We start from the raw sequence: 19,353 nt of genomic DNA, 5'->3' as shown, positions 1-19,353 counted from the left end.
AACCCTAAAAGCACAATGTCTCTGTCCTTTAAAACCAGGAAATGTCTCGTAGCCAACGGCTACTTTGGCATATGTCCACTCCGGTCTAGGACCGCTGTCGGCTCTGAGCAGTACCGCTCCTTTCTTCCCTTGGACCACCGCTTGTAGTGCGTAGAGCGAGCCTGCCTGGATAATAATAATAATTGGCTACTCTAGTTGCGCACAGTGAAAAGTAATTTTGCAGGAGAGATTCAGGTACTTCCCTTTACGCTCAGCAGTCGAGCCGTGGTTGTGCCTCCGGAGTCTGAATGGGAGCAGCGGAATACCGGTCGTCGCTTCTCTCTGTGCTCTTGCATTTGTCCCCGTAGAATCCTGCTTCTGTTCAGTCCCCGCTCCTTTTTGAAGGAGTTCCTCTCATTGGCCAACCAATCAGTTGAGAGTCATTTAGGAGTGATGGGCTGCGTCCCTGTCAGCTCTCCCCGTCCCTGACGTCAAACAGCACACACAACACCATGCACACAATCACAGCAAACAATATGAAAACACCACAGCAAACGATAATCAAAACCCAACTAAAATAGCAGACAACATAGGCTGGCCAACCGGCATCTGTGACAAGTACAGTTCAGCAGTATGAGGGTTGAATGTAATCATAGGGAGTCGTCCAACTGTGTCAGCCATTTGGTCATGCTGATAACTCAATCTTTTCTTACGCAACTGAAACCTCTTTTGCAAGTAGGTGAAGTGTTGAAATACATCTGGATACACAACATGTCTGTCAGGAATATTAATCTATCAAGCATTGCACAGTCAGTCGGTGAACACGTTTAAGAAAGCTTTATTGCTTACGGCCGGCCCACAAGGAGACAAAAACATCACACGCCATTGTGCTACAAGTTTGTCTGCTAGCATGTTGCGCTAGCTACCTATTTAAGCAGCCCCGCTCTTTACAGTCATTGGTTAAGACAAAGGCATGCAAATGTCCCATGGCTCTTCTTCATTGGCTCCTTGCATAGACCTGGCGCGCGTGTGTGTGCGTGCGTGTTACAGTGTGTGCGTGTTTACGACATCAACCCTGATTGAAACACAACAACAGGATCTCCGGTCCTGGGGTCGTAAACTCCTTCACATAGGTGTCAACAAATGGTCACCAGACCTTGCGTCTCCACCTATAGTCCTTGTCACAAAGTATCTCCTTAAAACAACCAAACCAACCCCCTTCTTCCTAGTCCTCAGCCCCAAGATAAGGGTCTTGTATGTTTACCCAGAGTTCAGATTTGGGGTTAGGCCTCTCTTTGCACCCAAGGAATACTGAACACAGAATCACAGATAAATGTGTTACATCTTCAATTTTTCCAACAATGTCAAATATCTGGATGTTGAGTCATGGCATTGAAAAAGGCAGTGAGTGGTTGCAGGTTGTCCAGAGTCCACCAGGTTCTGGACATCGCCTTAGTCATCGAAGGTTATCAGTTGCCAGTTGTTGATTAATTGCCAGAATCTTCACTGGTGGCTGTTTGCATTGAATGGGGAAGTCATAGATTTGCCATTATGCTGAGATGCTGAGATGTACCGGCCTAGTTAATATCGTGTCACTTCATCATGATGCAACGCCTCTCACGTCTCATCATTTGGCATGTCCAATCTGACCAGCCACAGATCTGGTCCCTTTTCTAGGTACTAGTTCAAGTACTCAAAACTGGTGACAGCACAAACTATCTCAAGTTTGATGTGAGCATCGTACCGGAGTAGAATATATGGATTGTTGTTATGGAATTTTTAAGAGAATCAATCATTAAACTTAGTTGGGTGAATTATAAAGTCAAGTTTATTGAACAGCACAACCAATATACCAACGAAACCATCATCAACACACAAAAAACTGACAAAAACACAAAACCACCTGGCCATGAATCAGATGGGATCAGAAGTAGCACACTCCCAAACAGCGTCTCACAAGTTCTGATGGCCAACCTTTCTTCAGCTTCGATATTTAAAGGAGTGCCCTGGAATTTGTCAAGCATCTGGTCACTCTAGGCAACAACCAATCAATATAAACGTCAGTGACATTCTCCTCCACAATGGATGTCTGATCAGGAAAAGTAGTACAGCTGCATCCCATCAACACTATACAAAAACACATTAACCCTAAGTCACCCATACTTCGTGTCTCCAAATTTCCCTCTCCGGTCAAACTAACCCCATTAGGTCAAAAGTCATAGATGGAAGGCTTTAGAAAATGCACATCCCCCAAGGGTCAACTGCCCCACAGGGTAGTCGATACCTCAAAACAGACAAACATCCCCTCTACATCCTTCACCACCTCTTGACCTCCTTTTCTGCAAGCTGTAAGCTAGTCACAGGATGTTGCTTATCAATGAACAAAGGAGCTTACAATTCAACCACAAATAAAACATTAATTTTACATACAATCTAAAATTCTATTACAACGGTCAACAAACTTTAAGTCTCAGAAGTCAGATGAACATGGTCACGACGCTTTGTACTTGTCTCAAACCGGTCATCCAATCAGTAGCCTATCCTGATACTATAGGGCTGTGTTGGTAGAGATCTGCATAATCTAACACCTTTGTCACTGGACAGTCGGTCATTTGGACCAAAAGGCTAAATGTGTTACATATTCCTTTGTCTTAAATGCATCACATATGTCCTGCTTCAGTGACTGAGTAAGCCGGCGATGGTCCCATTTGAATTTGTATGCGTCTGCTTCAGCCACTGAGTAAGCCGGCGATTGCCCAATTAGAATTTGTATTCGTTAGGAAATCTTTCTTTCTTATGGCCGGTGTCTCTATTGTTTCATAAGAACTAGTTTCATTTAATTTAACATGCCTTCATAAATTATTGCTCTTAAAGGTAATGACTCTATCCCCACCTTCAAGAAAAGGCTTAATACGCACTTGTTCCGTTAGAACAACGGTAAAAAAAAGATTTGTTGGATCCGATGTTAGTGTATTTTCTCCAGGAACACAATGACACTTGTCAGTTAGTTGTAACTTGTTGGTTAGTTGTAACTGATTTAACTTCTTGTACTCACTGTGAATTATATTATTGTTGCTTGCTTTCCTACAGGTAGGCCTACACTCTTGCACTTTTGAGGTTCATATTGTTTAATTTGTAACTTGTTTAACTACTTGCTCTTATGTTTCTTCCCATTGGCACTTGGTTGCTTATCACAGTGTATGCTCATGTTTTGGCTTCCTGCAATGTTTTTTGTGGCTATCTCGTCGCTCTCTCTTGGAAGTCGCTTTGGATAAAAGCGTTTGCTAAATGAATAACTGTAAATGTAAATGTTAAAGGGGTCATTAACTGCCAAACCGAGTTTCACTTGTCATAGTTGAATAACGACAGTTTGGTGGGTAAAATGGACATACAGTGAACCTCAATGTCTATTGTCACCTCTTTCCTATGCAAATCTCACAATTTGAAACTGCTGCTGTAAAACGGTCGGTTTCAAAAAATCCAACCTATTTGACTCTGGTCTGTACCTTTGTCATGCCCTAATCTCATGGCTACGGTGGCCCTGAAGTGCAAAACACAACGGATAAAAAATAGGAAAATAGGAAAACACAACGGCAAATAGGAAAACACAACGGCAAATAGGAAAACAGGAAAACACAACGGCAAATAGGAAAACACAACGACATTAACTTCTGACGGGAAAGGTAGGGCCTATCTAGCAGAGGACGGACCCTCCTGATTGGACAGATGGACTGTCTGTCTTTTAACAGGAAGGAGAACGCCTATTTTGAAAACATGAATCCCTCGAAGATACTTTCGCTATTTTTAATAATGATTTTGATGAAAGGCATACATACGACGTGATAGTTGATATGTTGTCAACCAATCACAACATCAGGATGAGTATAAGCACTTGAAGTCACTTTGTCAAATTAGTTCTAGTTATTGGTGTTCGTTGGCATACAAAGTTAGTCTTCTCTTATTAGCGTAGTTAGTGATTAGAGCTAGCAACAATGAATTGCAGATTAAGGGTTCCTATCGTCCAGCCAGCTCTCAACGCTCGGCAGGAATTTCAGGTCCACTCACTAAAAACAATGACCCTCTCACTGGACATATTGTATAATAAAATGTTTTAATGAATGCAATTGGTTGCCTTGTATATTCAGTTCTATTTACCAAACTCCTTTCTTGTCTTAAATTGAGCAGTTGCTGGTGTGATTGCTATCAAGATTAGATTCAACTTGCATCAAGTAAGCTAATACAAATATAAATGTTCAAGTTCAAGTCTTTTATTGTCAGGTGCACAGAACAACACAGGGTCCGACTGGGCACGGCACTCTTAGAACAAGAAGCAAAGCAACCTGGCATACGTGTTTAACAAGTCCCATTTACTTCAACAGTCGAAACTTAAATGTTCAGTAGAACAATAGTCCTCAATCAGTAGGCTACAGTACGCAGCTAGCATAGCCATTTCTAGCTCTTCTTCACAATATGGCTGCCTATTGTTATAGGTTAATCATGTAATACATGAATGTTAATAAAGTATGAGACATATACATGATGCAACACACCAGTAACCAATTGATATTATGTGTTAGTATACCGAAAATGTCAGTAAATCGAGATGGTGCTGCTGTCTGTCCCGTCGAAAACCATTCAAACAGGTGCTAGTGATGTGTCGTTCGTGAACGATTCGTTCATTTTGAACGAATCCTTACAAGGACTCGGGAGTAACGAGTCCTCTCAAAGAGTGATTCGTTCATTTTCTCGTGGCCACGCATCGGGACTGTTGCATAGGCTCGTCCAAGTAAACAGAAATGATTCGTTCATTTCCCGACTCGGTCTTCGGGTACGAGTCTTTGGATAATTTTTCACGTGACCTGCATAGGCTCTGTAGTAGTTTCCTATCGTTAGTTTCCCGACTCGGTCTTTCTACGAGTCTATGGATAATTTTTCACGTGACCTGCGTAGTGGTAGCTAGAGGAAACGAACGATTCGTTCATTTCCCGACTCGGTCTTTCTACGAGTCTTTGGATCATTTTTCATGTGACCTGCATAGGCTCTGTACTGGAGGAAACGAACGATTCGTTCATTTCCCGACTCGGTCTCCCCCCCCCGCCCCCTTGAAATGAACGAATGACTCGAAAAAAGATTCGTTCATTTTACTTCCCATCACTAACAGGTGCTGTTCGTGTTTTTCACTGCTCCTTCCTGTTAAAAGACAGACAGTCCGTCTGTCCAATCAGGAGGGTCCGTCTTCTGCTAGATAGGCCCTACCTTTTCCGTCAGAAGTCAGTTTTCCTATTCGCCGTTCTGTTTTCCTATTTGCCGTTGTGTTTTGCACTTCAGGGCCACCGTACATGGCTCGTGTAGATCTCAGATACTAGTTTAGCTGCGCGCTGCTGTGTGTACTTCCACGGGAATTACAATCCACCAGTTTTGAAAACATAATTTATAGAACAGTTTGCTAAACCGCTGTTGCTGCAAAGAGGTGCTGTTTCGACTGTATTCACAACCGCAAGCTGTAAGTATGATTTTGTTGCTAACAGTTATTAGCAATGCTAACGTATCCTGTATCTAGCATAGGTAGAGATAGAATGTGTGATGATTTATAGTGTATTGGCAATGGGGCTAACGTTATTTTATGTTACTGACAGTGTTTCATTCGAATAAATAACCTGCGTTGTCATGTAAATCTACAATTCATGATGCATGTTTGTCCAGATCTTTATCAGGTTATTTTGTATTTTATTTTTCAGCAAGATAGACCTAACTGAAGCTGAGTTGAATCACAATAGTTTGGTTGCTAAGCTGTACTGTAACGTTACCCACTTAAATTGATCCCGTTTGCTTCGACAACAGAAGTGGAAACAAATAACGTTATAATTTCAAATGAAAACAGTGTTGTGTAGACACTGTAGATTTATTTTCAAGTCTCCACCTTCGATGTTTCAGTGAGTGCTGTTGGCCGTGTTGCGTCTTTGCTCCGTAGCTTCACTCGTTGTAAATCAGCGCGCAGCTCATCTATTCATGAGCATAACATAAAAGGGAGAAAACCTCTCGTTTTATTCCAGGGCTATTTCACAGGGTGCATTAGGGCGCATAGAACAGCACCAGGGGCATTTTCAGCCCAACCAATGTTGCATACCATATTCGGAGACCTTAAGGAACAGTGTGAAATACCCTATAAAATCAGTAAATGAGCCCTTTTAAGGTATGTTTCGATTTAGTTTAATATTATGTAATGATTATCATAGCCTACTACAACGCCAATTCCCCAAAAATTGTGACGCTGTGTAAAATAAAATAAACAGAATACAATGATTTGCAAATCTCATATAAACTCATATAATCTCATATAAATCTCATGCTATTCACAATAGAACATAGAAAATATATAAAAACTAGAGAGGGTACAATTTCTTGGGAAATTGTAGGGTGTGCTTGCTTGCGTTGGTTGCACAGGGGTACGTTTTTTAATGACATTTTTACAACATTTTTTTTTATATTTCTGTATATTTTATATAAAAATGCCTACTTATTATTTATAAAAATTACATAGATTTAAAAGCATATTTTTCTTGCTGCTCATTTACAACTCAAAATACGAGTTAAGTGTAGAATGAAATAGATGTCTTCTCATTTCACCTGCAAGAGGCAGCCTCATCGTTGAATCAAAACGAATAAATTTGGCAGACCGGTGTAAAAATTGACCTAATCTCTATGACTTAAACGTCCTTTTAAGTTTTTCCCTTCTCGTGATATTTTAAGGAATTTAGCCTACTCATATTGCATTCATTCATGAATAAAGAACCCCCTTTGAAGATTATTGTACGACGTTACCGGCAGTAGAAGATGGAATCGCGATTCAAACAGTACCATCTGCTAACTGAAAGTATTCCCCCAAAAACGTAAATAAGCTTGACATTTATTTAATGGAAAATCGCTTTCATAAAAAGCTCACTGGTAGCGATTATTGTCAGTAACAACGCCAAGTGCGATATAGCCCTGTGTGGAGAAGCTGCCCCGGTAAATTGTACTACTACAGTACAGTACTAGACTACTGCTGTGTTCGTCTTGGTAGCGATTGCGTTGGTTGAATTTGATTTAACGTTCCGTTGTACGGTTTAGGCTGAAATTAATTATTTTCATGAACAGATTGACAAAGTTTAGGCTGTGGCAATGAAGTTAAGGTTAGTAGTTAGATAGATTTTTGATTTAAGTAAGGGGAGTGCCGAACATGTTCTGTCGCCGTTTGACTTCCTACAGCTGTGTAATGTTTTTGTAGTGTCTCGCGTAGGCTACAGCGTTTCAGTGAGCAACACTGGTTTGAAACCACAGGTAATGATAATTTCACCCACAAATCGTTTACTTGTAATGTAATGTCATAATAAATCCTAAACGAAAATGTATTTGTGAGGAATGTTTATTTTAACGATTGAAAACAGATGCATCATAGACCACTGTAGTATGTGTTGCCCGGGCAACAGAGGCTAATGTCAAGATGCTAATACTTCAGTGAAATAGTAGACTACTGTTTCCGAAAGTAGATGTACTTCCTTAATAAAATCAGCTTATATTGTACATTACACGTCACAATTGTGTGTCATATCACAAAGTAAAATTAGTAAATAGTTATCACCCTGGCCTCTTTGCTTGTGGCGTTTCTGCAGCTGCCTTGCAGTAAAGCAGTTAGCTTAGCTATCTCCCAGAAGTTAACGAGCTGCTAAACTAATGTTCTGCTAGAGGTAGTCACGCGAGTTTTCGTGACGTTAGTGACGTAAGTAGCGTCATTGACTGTGGCTAGCAAGTTAGCCACCGTTAGCTTCACTTTTCGCCACAAAAACTTAATTTCCACTTAAACCATGCAACGGAACGTAAATCCAAATAGAAGCAACTCAATCGCTACCAAGACGAAACTTTTGACACCTAGGTTGTCTATGTAGGCCAAATATTGACTGAGTTTTAGGGGGGCAAAAAGAATAATAAAAATAATAATATATATGTGAGAGAACAAAGGTTGTGCCCTTGCCGAAGGCAAAGCACACCCAAATATTTAACAAAAATCATTTTGAATTTGATAGTAGCCACATGTCTCAAAAACGTTGTGACAAGGCCATGTTTACCACCTTGCATAAAGCGAGATTACCGAATAAGCCAGGCTTATGTCAGTTAGTCAGACTCATTTCCAGCTCATTCGGTTCTATAAAACCAGCTCAACGTAGTTCAAACTATGGTAACTTATGCTGCAAAACTAACCTGGTCCGGGGAAGGCTAACTGTCAGGCTTAGCTTGTGTTGTTGCTTAACCAGACGTTCCTGTAATAGGAACGTCTATATAAAATATATATATAGACTTACAGTAAGTACAGGGACATTCCCCCCGAGGCAAGTAGGGTGAAGTGCCTTGCCCAAGGACACAACATCATTTGGCATGGGAATTGAACCAGCGACCTTCTGATTACTAGTCTGATTTTCTAACCGCTCAGCCACCTGACTCCACATTGGCCAACAATGATGAACAATGATTTCAGAAAGATACAAACCTACCGAGCCTACTTTTAACTTATATGGTAGTTTGTGATATCAAATGTTTGGGCTGATGCTACATATATCTCAATCTAAATTATCTCAGTATAATTATTATAGCTACATATAGTTAACAGTAGCCTACAATTGCAAAACAAACCTAAATCCATACATCTATGGATGGATTTCCCGACACAAAAAATGTACAAAAGTTAGGCTACTGGATAATGTATTGGTTTATAGTATTTATTTAAAACAATGTAAAAAAAAGTCAATTTAGATGTTTTTTTAATTAAGGTCTGTAGAAAAGGACCTTGACCTACGTAGCCTGTCGTTCATGTCAATCATGGCGTGTCATTTTATTTTGATGAAGTAGTGAATTGAGCTGTCATAGTACGCGGCTTTAAGAGAACTTTCTTTTGTAAAGAAGTCACATGGTCGTGAACATTGCGTTTTGCTGTGGTGGATTGATATGATCCTTATTCTACCTCTCGGGCTGCTTAAGAATAGGGTACACCAACAATTATCTTGAATCTGATGTGGATTAGTCGGATTGCATTAACTAGAATTGGCCTTTATGGAACTACTTTATCCCCGACTGACTTGATAGGTTAATTAAAGTCAGGTTTGGGACTTTAATCCCAAATTTTTTGAGTGGCCTTTATGGAACAGGCCCCAGTTGCTCGAGTTGTGGGAGAGGAATGTTGTCCCTTTTGTGTCTGATACAGGATTCTTGATGCTCAATAGTCCTGGATCTTCTTTGTCATATTTTTCGTTTCATGATCCACCAAATGTTTTCAGCTGCTGAAAGGTCTTGAGTGCAGGCAGGCCAGTTCAGCACCCGGACTCTTCTACTGTGAAGCCATGTGGTTCTAACAGATGCAGTATATGTTTTAGCATGGTCTTGCTGAAGTATGTAATGCCTTCCCTGGAAAATACGTCGTCTGGAAGGAAGCAAATGTTGCTCTAAAACCTGTATATACCTTTCAGCATTGATAGTGCTTTTTTCAGATGTGCAAGCAGTCCATTCTATAGATACTAATGCACCCCCATACCATCATAGATGGAGGCCTTTGAACTGAGCGCTGATAACATGCCGGATGGTTACTCTCCTTTTTAGTCCGGGGGACGTGGCGTCAATGGTTTCCAAATATACTTTCAAAATGTCAAGTAGTCTGACCACAGAACATTTTTCCCACTTTTCCTCAGTCCATTATAAATGAGCTTTAACCCAGAGAAGATGGCAGTGTTTCTGGATCATTTTCACATATGGCTTCTTCTTTGCTTGATAGAGCTTTAACCTGCATTTGTGGATGGCACAGCGAACTGTGTTCCCAGTAGGGATGATCGGGTGATAACGGACACCTAATGCGTCATTGCAGCAAAACTGTCTTTTCACCGTTCTAAATTATTCCGCTGGCTACATAGTATCATGAGCCTGTGTCTAAAACGAGTAACCATAGCAACAATTTCCGTTTACAAGCCTTCGTTTACAATGTATTGACAATTAGCTACTCTACTAACATATCGACTCGACTAAAACTCTGGCCTACATTACAAAAATGAGTGACTTCAACATTTTGTTTAATTTATTTGGAGAATATGAAAACTTTGATAACTGGGACGCAGCCCAAGAAAGAGAAAATGAAGAGAAACGGGAGAAACGGCACAAGGAGATAACACCGGGAGAATTAAATCAGATAGAAGAAGACAAAGACGAGATGAACACAAAAAAAACAACGAAATGGGCAATTAATACACTAAGGGACTTCCTTTCACAAAAACAAATGAACACCAACTTTGAAAACTACACCGCCGACTTGCTGAATGAGACCCTGCGGGGATTTTACGCCTCTGTCCAGTCCACCAAGGCCAAGGGAGGGGGGGAGTACAGCGTTGCCAGCCTAAGGTGTTTAAGGGCAGGTATTAACCGTCATATAACTGCTTTCAATATCATGACTGATACAAGATTCAAGAGCAGTAATGCGGTGTTTCAATCTATAGTTAAGAGTTACAGGAAAAGAGGTAAATATACCAGCTTCCACCATCCCCGCATTTCTGAGTCCAACCTTGAGAAGATGAGAAATTCCCCAGCACTGTCTCCCGATACACCCCGTGGCTTGGTCCGAAAAGTCTGGTTTGATTGCAACTATGTTTGGCTCGGCGTGGCAGGGAGGGAAACCGGGAGTTGTCAGGGGCATCTTTCATTGTCCAGAGAGACGAGGATGGGGTCGAGTATGTCAGCCTGGCATACAATCCTGAAACGAAAAACCACAAAGACCCCAATGACCCAGACAAAGAATACCTGAGAGGTTTTATGTTTGCCAGGCCCGGAGATCCGCTGTGTCCAGTCGAAAGTTTTAAAGCATACATTGCCAAATGTCCATCTGATGCGAAATCGTTCTACCTCCACCCAAAACGTGGCATGATGACCTCCGACATTTGGTACAGCCGGGAGCCGATGGGTGTCCACTATCTTGGAAATATGCTGAAAAAGATCAGCGAAGAGGTTATTTGCTTACTCTTAACCTAGCCTAATGTCTGTCGCGGCTAATAAAGACATGGCAGTCTAATAATTTTGTGACCACATTTTCTCCCTCCATCCCCAAAATATAGGTTAATAGGCTAAATATCCTTATCCCTCTACCTTTCAGGTGGGTCTTTCAAGGGTCTACACAAACCACAGCCTTCGCAGCACCGCTGTAGGTCGGCTCTCAGACGCCGGCCTGGAGAGCCGCCAGATAATGTCGGTGACAGGCCACCGATGCGAGAGCAGCCTGCGGGCTTACTGGGCTCCGTCGGTGCGGGAGAGAAGAGATTGGAGCCACATCTTGTCTTCCAATGCCCCTTTTACCAGAATTGCCTGTATCGTTATCAAATTTTACGATAAATGGTAACGTCGAATTCAATTTTAAATAAAAAAAATCGGCCTGTTGCTAGCAAAATGGTTTACCTGCTGTGCACCATGCTGATCTGGTGCAAATGGCCGTTCTTCTTCTTTTTTTCTATTTATAACCGATGATTTCCATAGGCGCCAATCTTTGGAGCGCAATTATTGTATTATTAACATGTTTCTTTGCAATAAAAACGTTCCTTATGAAAATGACCCGACAGCTAAATTGTTGCAATAAAAGCCTACATCTAGTCTGGCAAGTCTAGTCAAGCATTGGCTTAAACTGGCTGCGGACATAACATTAGCAATTCATGAAAAAGCTTCAAGGAGTAGGCTGCACCGCCCCCTACTGATACTTTATGTCACAGCGATCCTCTTTGTTCGTGAAAATATTGATATTGATTTGGGAACAATGATACGGCTGGATAGCTGGCTAGTCTTGATGTTAAACATATTGTCAAATTATATTTACTGTTAGGAGATAATGTAAACTTTGACGCGATCATCTCACATCCATTTGCAACTCGCTACAGGCTGCGGTCGGTGACAGTGGCCAAGACTATGGCCGGTATAGGCTACTTTGTTCGTGAAAATCTTGATATTGATTTTGGGACAGTGACATGGCTTGTTAGCTAGCAAATCATATTGTCAAACATACTGTAAAATTATATTTACTGTTTGTCAACCGTACACAATGTTATTGCCTTTTAATCTTGCTAGCAATAACGTTAGCTTTCGGGCTAATAGCTCAGCCAAGGGAAAGTCGGTGTTGGTTCTATGAGCTGAGCGGACTATGAAATATCAGAGTTGGCTAACATTAAAAAACCGTTAGATTTCTTTTGCAAAACGCCTGAAAACATAAATTCATGTTTGTAAAAAAAAAAATCGTTGGCAAGTGACCATGGTATAAGCGGGATAATGCCCGGGATAATGCCTCCGCTGCGCGTCGGACGGTTCACGCCTCCGCATCGTCCATTATCAGGTGATATTGGACACCTCGTCGGGCATTATCCCTTACGAATGAACCGATAAACATTTGTATTGTTGGTTAACGGTTACACGGTTAATTATGAGCATCCCTAGTTCACAGACAGTGAGTTCTGGAGGTTTTTCTAAGCCCATGCAGTCAGTGCCAGTCCTAGCACATTTGGTGCCCTAGACAAGATTTATTACCAGCACCCCCACGCAAATGGGGGTGCCGCTCCCCAACCACAACACTGATGTATGACTTGGCGCCCTCTGTAGGTGGTGCGGGATGGTTAATTAATGGATGCACTTGGGAATTTGCCGCCCCCCCCTATGCCTAGGACCGGCCCTGCATGCAGTGATTTGCATTAGAGTCATGCCTGTTTTTTATGCAGTACCGCCTGAGGGCTCAAAGATCACGGGCATGCAGTATTTATTTTCCCCCTTGTCCCTTACACATAAAGATATAGATACACATAGATATGTCCAGATTCTCAGATTAGTTTGACTATATTATGTACCGTAGATGATGAGATATTCAAAGTCTTTGCAATTTTACGTTGAGGAACATTATTCTGAAATGGTTCCATAACGATCTACCGGTCAATTTTGATTCCTTCACTGTAAAAAAAAAATTGTAAAACAAATGGAACAATCTGGCAGCTGGGACGCCAGAAAAAAAAATATTATTAATTATTTTACGGCTAGGTAATGTTAATCAAAAAAAGTTTTTCATTAACATTACCTAGCCGTAAAATAATTAATAATAATTTGCCAGTACCGAATTTACAAGATATATCTGTAATATTACATGCTGTTCTTTACCGGTAAATACTACTTTTATTAATTAAACTTCTATGTAAAAATACAGCATTTTCAATAAATACAAATATTCAATAAAGCCAAACAAGATATCACGATTTAACATGTTCATTCAAAACAAGTTGTGTGCGGAACAGTAATCAGACACTGTAATCAGTATCCATATATTTACAACTGTAGCGCCGGCTAGCTGTACAAATGTCAACTACCCAAGCTCAGTTCACAATTCAAGGTTCCTATATCTAAATAAAAAATTGTTAAGTTGTTTGTCCGTGGGATGAAAGTAAATATTTGCAAAATAACTGTTAAAATAGCTAGTTTTGATCAAGTGAAATTGTGTTTAAACAGAACCTTTTGGTGAAAAAGTTATTAATATTTGTAAAAAGAAAAAAGACATTTTAGTGTATTTTTAAGTAACAACATTTGGCTGTAATTTTTATGTAAAATTATACATTTACAGTTTGCCATTGTCTTTCTATCTGTATTTCATGTAATTCATAACTACAGAAAAAACACATATAATTTACAGAAAAAGTGCGGTAATTTCATTTCATTTTTTTTTACAGTGTAGCTAACTAACGTGTAAGTTGAATATACCATTACTGAGCGTAGTAAAGGCTTGTTTGACACATAAATCTAATCCTGGAGGATATGTCCTTCGTTGTGGCATTAATTTTTTATGTGACGCCAGATCTGACAGAGGTAGCGGTAAATTATTAAACCAGTAATATTAGCGAGCTAATAAATCAAGCTCTTGTCACATATTACAAGTGCTCTTGGGGTGGCTGCGGGGGCCCTAAACAGGTGCTTAGTTTGCTTATGCATCAGGCTGACCAAGCATCAAAGCTGTTTAAAGATGGCATCCCATTATTTTCCATGGAAAATGCCATCTCGAACATGGCTCAGTGGCACATTGAGGCTTGAAAAACTGAGATTCGGTCAGCGCCATGTTGAATTTCCGGTCTTGCACAGTAGCGTGGCTTGCTGTGCTCTAGGCTTCATAATAGGTCTATGCCGTCATTGATGTAAGCAAAGAAATCTGGTGCTAGTTTCCTTTTTGGGGATTTATTTCAAAATCTGAAAACGTATGTTAAACAGAAAAAGCTAGTATTTTGAGCCAGGTTCGAGAACAGAATATATATTTTTTTTATGAAGAAAGATTAGGATATTTTGACTTAAAATTAAAGAATAAAATCACTGAAATGAGATGTGTGCCAAAACGGAAATGCAATGCCACCAAGATCCATCGGCCTTAGCTTCAAGCTGAGGAGCAAAGGGTGGGTGAGCAAAGGGTTTGTGTGTATGTGTTGTTGTTTTGCCAAATGTTTTGTTTTTATTAATGCTGTTGTGCTGTGGGTTATTGCTGTTGTGTTGTGGATTAAAGGCAGGGTAGGTAAGTTTTAGCAGTTTTTGCTTAAGTTCGAAAGGATTCAAACCATCCCAATATCCCCTTCAAAGCCACTACTCCAAAACACATGATTGAAGCACTGCCTGACTACTGCCAGGAGGAAGGTAGACAGACATAAAGCCTGGCCAATCATTGCATTTGGGCCAAATGCCATCCTATCATTGGTGCCGGTCCGACCTTAAAGATTGGTCGTGTTTATTACAGCCCTGCAAAGCCCACAAATATTGGATTGGTTTCATTTTGCTGTCTAACCTTTAGATGTATTGGTTTCTATCAGGATGTGAAGTGTAGTTCAGCAAAAATGACAAAGTGCTTCTCAACAACCATTACCCTGCCTTTAATGCTTGTGTTGACACTTAATGCTGCAGTGTTGTACATGTAATAGTTGTTTTTGGCAATGTAGTGTTTTCTAAATGTTTAATTTCTGTTAATGGTGTTATGTTAGGTATAGATTAATGTTATATTCCACTGTAAAATATCCTCCAAAAGGTGGGTTTCAAAATGAAGTGAAAAATTAGGAAAATTGTCAAAAGGGTTTGAAGATGCTATCAACATTGTATCACATCAAGTATGTCACGTCACATCAATGCTCGCACACAGTCCTAGCTTGACTGTTAGTGAACAATCAATTGAGACCTCAACTCAACCCTCTACAATGTGAGTAAATCACTCGCATATGCGACCAAATTTCACGCTAGGCGACTAAAAAGTATCTTTAATTAGCCAATGGATAGTAAATTGTTCGATTTCACTTGCCTGTGACTGAGTTAGAGGCAAATAATACATTTAGCGCAGATTTCAATGATGCACCGTTGCTTGACTGCGAGTTAACATGATTGGCTGTTATTACAACAGACGTACAATTAGTTACTTTTCTGCTGCTCAATAACGAATAACGGAGATGGCCAAAGTAACGGGAAGGCGCTAGATTTGTCGCTCGTCGCTAGATAAGATTTTTTGTCGCTAGGAAAGGTAAAACGCTACACTGCCTCTGTCGCTTTCTCTCACAAAAAGATCAACTTTCTTTTTACGTCACTCGTCACGCACAAAGAAATGGATGCAAAAAAGCTACAATTCCAGTCTGAGCAGAAAATGCTTAATAGTTATTTTTGTTATCAAGACAATTTAAGATAACCGCCTGGTGGTCCCACCGCTCAAGACCGCCCGGTCCCAACACAAGCTCTTCTCCTGTCTGGCCCCCCAGTGGTGGAATCAACTCCCCACCTCCATCAGAGACACTGACTGTCTCTCCACCTTCAAGAAAAGGCTCAAGACGCACTTGTTCCAGGAGTACAACGGTACTTAGGAATGGTTCGCTTGACCCGATGTTAGTTTCCTCAAGGATCACAATGACTCTTGCTCAGAGACTTGTTGCTCTTGTGGTTAGTGGTAACTGTTTTAAATTTTTTGTACTCGCTGTGATATATTGTTTTTATTATTGTTGCTTGTTTTTTCCACAGGTACACTTGCACGTATAGCGGTTCATGTTGTTTAATTGTAACTTGTTTAACTACATGCTCTTATGGTTCTTCCCTTTGGCACTTACTTTGGTTGTTCACAATGTGTGCTTCATGTTTTGGCTACTCGCAATGTTTTGTGGTTATCTTGTTGTTATGATCAGTGACCTATGCACTTTGTAAAGCTCTCTCTTGGAAGTCGCTTTGGATAAAAGCGTCTGCTAAATGAATAAATGTAAATGTAATTACTGTTCCTTGTTCAGATTATTCTTGCTCTGCTAATCAGCTATGCCAACTGCGAAAGAGCCTCCAGTGACCAAAAGAGAATAAAATCAGATGTCCACAGCAGTCACACATCCTCATGCCTTTCAGACCTGATCTTTATTTTAACAGAAGGCATCATCAGCTGTGGAGAAGTGGCAAGAGAAAGCCATTTGCTAAAAAATGGTAGATTAAATCCATATGCAACATAAAGACTAATTCAGACAGATAATGTATTTTTTTTTCCAGTTGCATTGTTCATGCATTTCATGTAAAAAGTCTGGCGAGTAAAATAAAACATTTACTAGCCAATGGCGACTCAAGCTTCATTGTGTCCATAGAGGGTTGCCTCAACTAGCCTAGATCTTTGAGGGTCAACCTCAGAACCAGACTGTGTTCATGAGGGCAACAAAGATCAGCAGACAACCAAATCTTGAAGGAGCGGTAGAAAGCTATACAGTATGGGGTTTTGGACACAAGTCCAATTCAATGTTTCCTTTGGTTGGGAAAAGACAGCTCAACACTTTGTGGTCTTCTTGAAACCTGCTCTCAGTGGGTCCCGTGCTTTACTCTCCACCATAAGTTATTTTTCCGTCAGGCACAAAGGGAAGTATGTGGCTTTGCTTTGGCTAAGTCACAACATTGTATGAAGAGCAAGGCAAATATTTGATATGTTTCCTTTTACTTTATGGTAGGTGTCAATTTTCAGATGGCCAAGGCTGGTACATTTAACACCAAACAACCATGGAATAACTGAAAGGGAAACGTTGACATTCCTAACTATCTTTAGGGTGGGCCATTAATGGTTAGCAATCGTAAAACATTTAAATTCTTTCAACTAGTTGTGGGAAAATACCTCCACATTTTGCAGGGATGCAGTGTGTATTGTAAGTGGGAAGATTGAATATCACAATCTGAGATCAACCACACAAAATGTAACGATTTACAGAAGTAAACTCAGAACTTTGTTTTAATAGAACATTTAGAAAATATTTTCTATGACCATTTGTATTTCTCTAGTGAAAAGGATGTATTTAACCAATTTGAGTTAAACAAGTTGACCCGTCACTCTTAAAAGAGGATTCCCTTCCAAACCATTCTGTATTCTTTGCGATTTCTAACATAAAAAGATAACACTGTGTAGGACATGTACAGTATAAGAAATACATCTGAGAGCAACTGGGACTGCTGATAGAGGGCTTGCCGTCTGCTATATGTGGCCGGCTGATTACAGAAACGTTGAAAGTGTTAAAAATGTGTTAGATTGTTTGAATTGTAGCCGCTAGAGGGATACACATATGCCTTTCAGTCCGTAAAATGCGTCCCATCAGCTGCTATTTGAAATAGCCGTCAGGGAGTAAGCTATGCTACCTGTGACTTCCCACTTCAGCTGAGGAAGGAAAAAAACAGCCCCGGAACGTTCGAAACATGAGTTGCTCCCTCTCAAAAAGACTTACAGAGAAACTGCTCTTAAAACGGACAACCATTTCTGGCTCTTTCTCCAAGTGTCTCTTCGTTTCAGGGAAATCAATAAGGATCGTTCTGCTGCTATCTCTTGCCTTACAAGATAATTTTGTGCATTTCAACTTTTGAATATCAAGTTGAGGATTATTTCTTTATTTTTCTGTAATAAAATATGCCAGGTCGGTTTACTCTTATTTTTCTTCGGAATTCAATATGTTGCATTTTGTATGCTGTTTTACGGGTAGGATAAGGAAACAAAAAAGGTGTGACAAGCGCTTGACGGAAAACTGGGCTTCTGCACTTAGCCTAACTCCTACCAAAGGGGGATGAGGGGGCATCAAGCGGATTCCCCTCTATGATTGATTAGTTATTAGTCATCACTTGGCTAAATGAAACCAATTGAAAAGGCACCGTGGAACACATGCATGAATCAAAAACTCCTGTGTCCCTTGAATGTGTCCTGTAGAGTCTTACTTTTGCTTAAACGTAAAAGGAAAGGGGGTCGTGGCTTAAGAATAACAGTATCGCTTTATGGGTTTATTTAGACTGATTCTACGGTTTTGCAAGCGGCTATAAAAAGAGAAAAACAACTCGAGAACCTCTCAAAGAACATTGTTGACGAACGAATTTTATAGGCTAGTTATCCAAATATTTATTTTTAGATTTTTGTCATCTTATCCATACTGAAAATGAAACTTTGGACCTCTCCCTGGCTGCCATGCCTCGTGATACTCATCTTGTGTTTTGGATCAGAGTGCGGGACTGTCCGAAGAAAAGAGAGATCCAAGAGGGACTTGGTGCGTGTAAGGGAGGCGAGAGCCAATTTCCCAGGATCTTGTGCCACACGTCTGCCCCGGGGCAAACGTTCTTTGGCCGACGTGGAAAGACGGGTGCCTCGCCAGCTTCGGCTCTCTTCTCATGCGGATAACTATCCGGGTCGGGGAAAACCTGTCTATTTCACCGGCAGGGGTGACCAGCTCCGGCTTAAACCAGGCGTGGAGATACCCAGAGGAAATTTCACTTTGGAGATGTGGATCAAACCAGAGGGAGGTCAACGATCCCCCACGGTGATTGCAGGTATGCAATCCGAATCTGACTTTTTCAAACCGAATGGAAATGGAATCTCAGTTTTCGCTCACAGACAGCCTAAATTCATGAATTATTTTTATGCCCACAAATCTCTACAGTAGCCTAGACTTTAGTCCGAATAATTCTTATAGTCTAATACCTCTATCATTTATATCCTATAAGTAGGCTAGTAGACGAATATAAATCCGCCCAGTATAAAGATTTAGTTACAAATGATTAGGCTACATAGGTTAGATATAAATGACCAAATATAGGCTATCATTTAAGCTGCATTAGATGTATAGTCTAGACATATTTTGGTTTTCAAGCTGTCTGGTAATTGTGTTTAAAAACTATTAAAAGTTGCCAAACAATACAGCCGTGTGCTGAAAATGAGTTCTAAAAACGGACAGAAGCAATGATGTAATGCTTTGAAAAGTGCACCATAAGTAATTTTTCGTGCGCTCACCGGGCAGCACTAGGCTTTCGATCATAGTTTATAATTTAGGGTCATTTAAATAGGGCTGT

At 40.5% G+C, this 19,353-nt stretch overlaps 1 protein-coding gene and 1 long non-coding RNA gene across 2 annotated transcripts in view; one reads left to right on the top strand and one right to left on the bottom strand.

Annotated features, from left to right (window-relative positions):
* Window positions 1-9,892: 9,892 nt before the first annotated feature.
* LOC134039001 (uncharacterized) lies at window positions 9,893-11,758 on the bottom strand. The gene is made up of 3 exons (XR_009932723.1): window positions 11,134-11,758; window positions 10,556-10,974; window positions 9,893-10,390 (listed from the first exon to the last, which is right to left on the bottom strand). It is a non-coding gene; the product is annotated as an uncharacterized LOC134039001 (long non-coding RNA).
* Window positions 11,759-17,668: 5,910 nt separating this feature from the next.
* LOC134038990 (pappalysin-1-like) overlaps window positions 17,669-19,353 on the top strand; it is a 267,738-nt gene continuing 266,053 nt past the window's right edge. The window contains exon 1 of the mRNA XM_062484743.1: window positions 17,669-18,834. Within this exon, the coding sequence (XP_062340727.1) occupies window positions 18,447-18,834 (388 nt within the window). The 5' untranslated portion in view covers window positions 17,669-18,446. The remainder of the gene's footprint in view (window positions 18,835-19,353) is intronic.

The sequence above is a fragment of the Osmerus eperlanus genome, chromosome 18 (assembly GCF_963692335.1).
Source record: "Osmerus eperlanus chromosome 18, fOsmEpe2.1, whole genome shotgun sequence".
In the NCBI taxonomy this organism is placed as follows: domain Eukaryota; kingdom Metazoa; phylum Chordata; class Actinopteri; order Osmeriformes; family Osmeridae; genus Osmerus; species Osmerus eperlanus.
The sequence above is the reverse complement of the archived record's forward strand: the minus strand, read 5'-3'. Positions and strand labels throughout refer to the sequence as shown.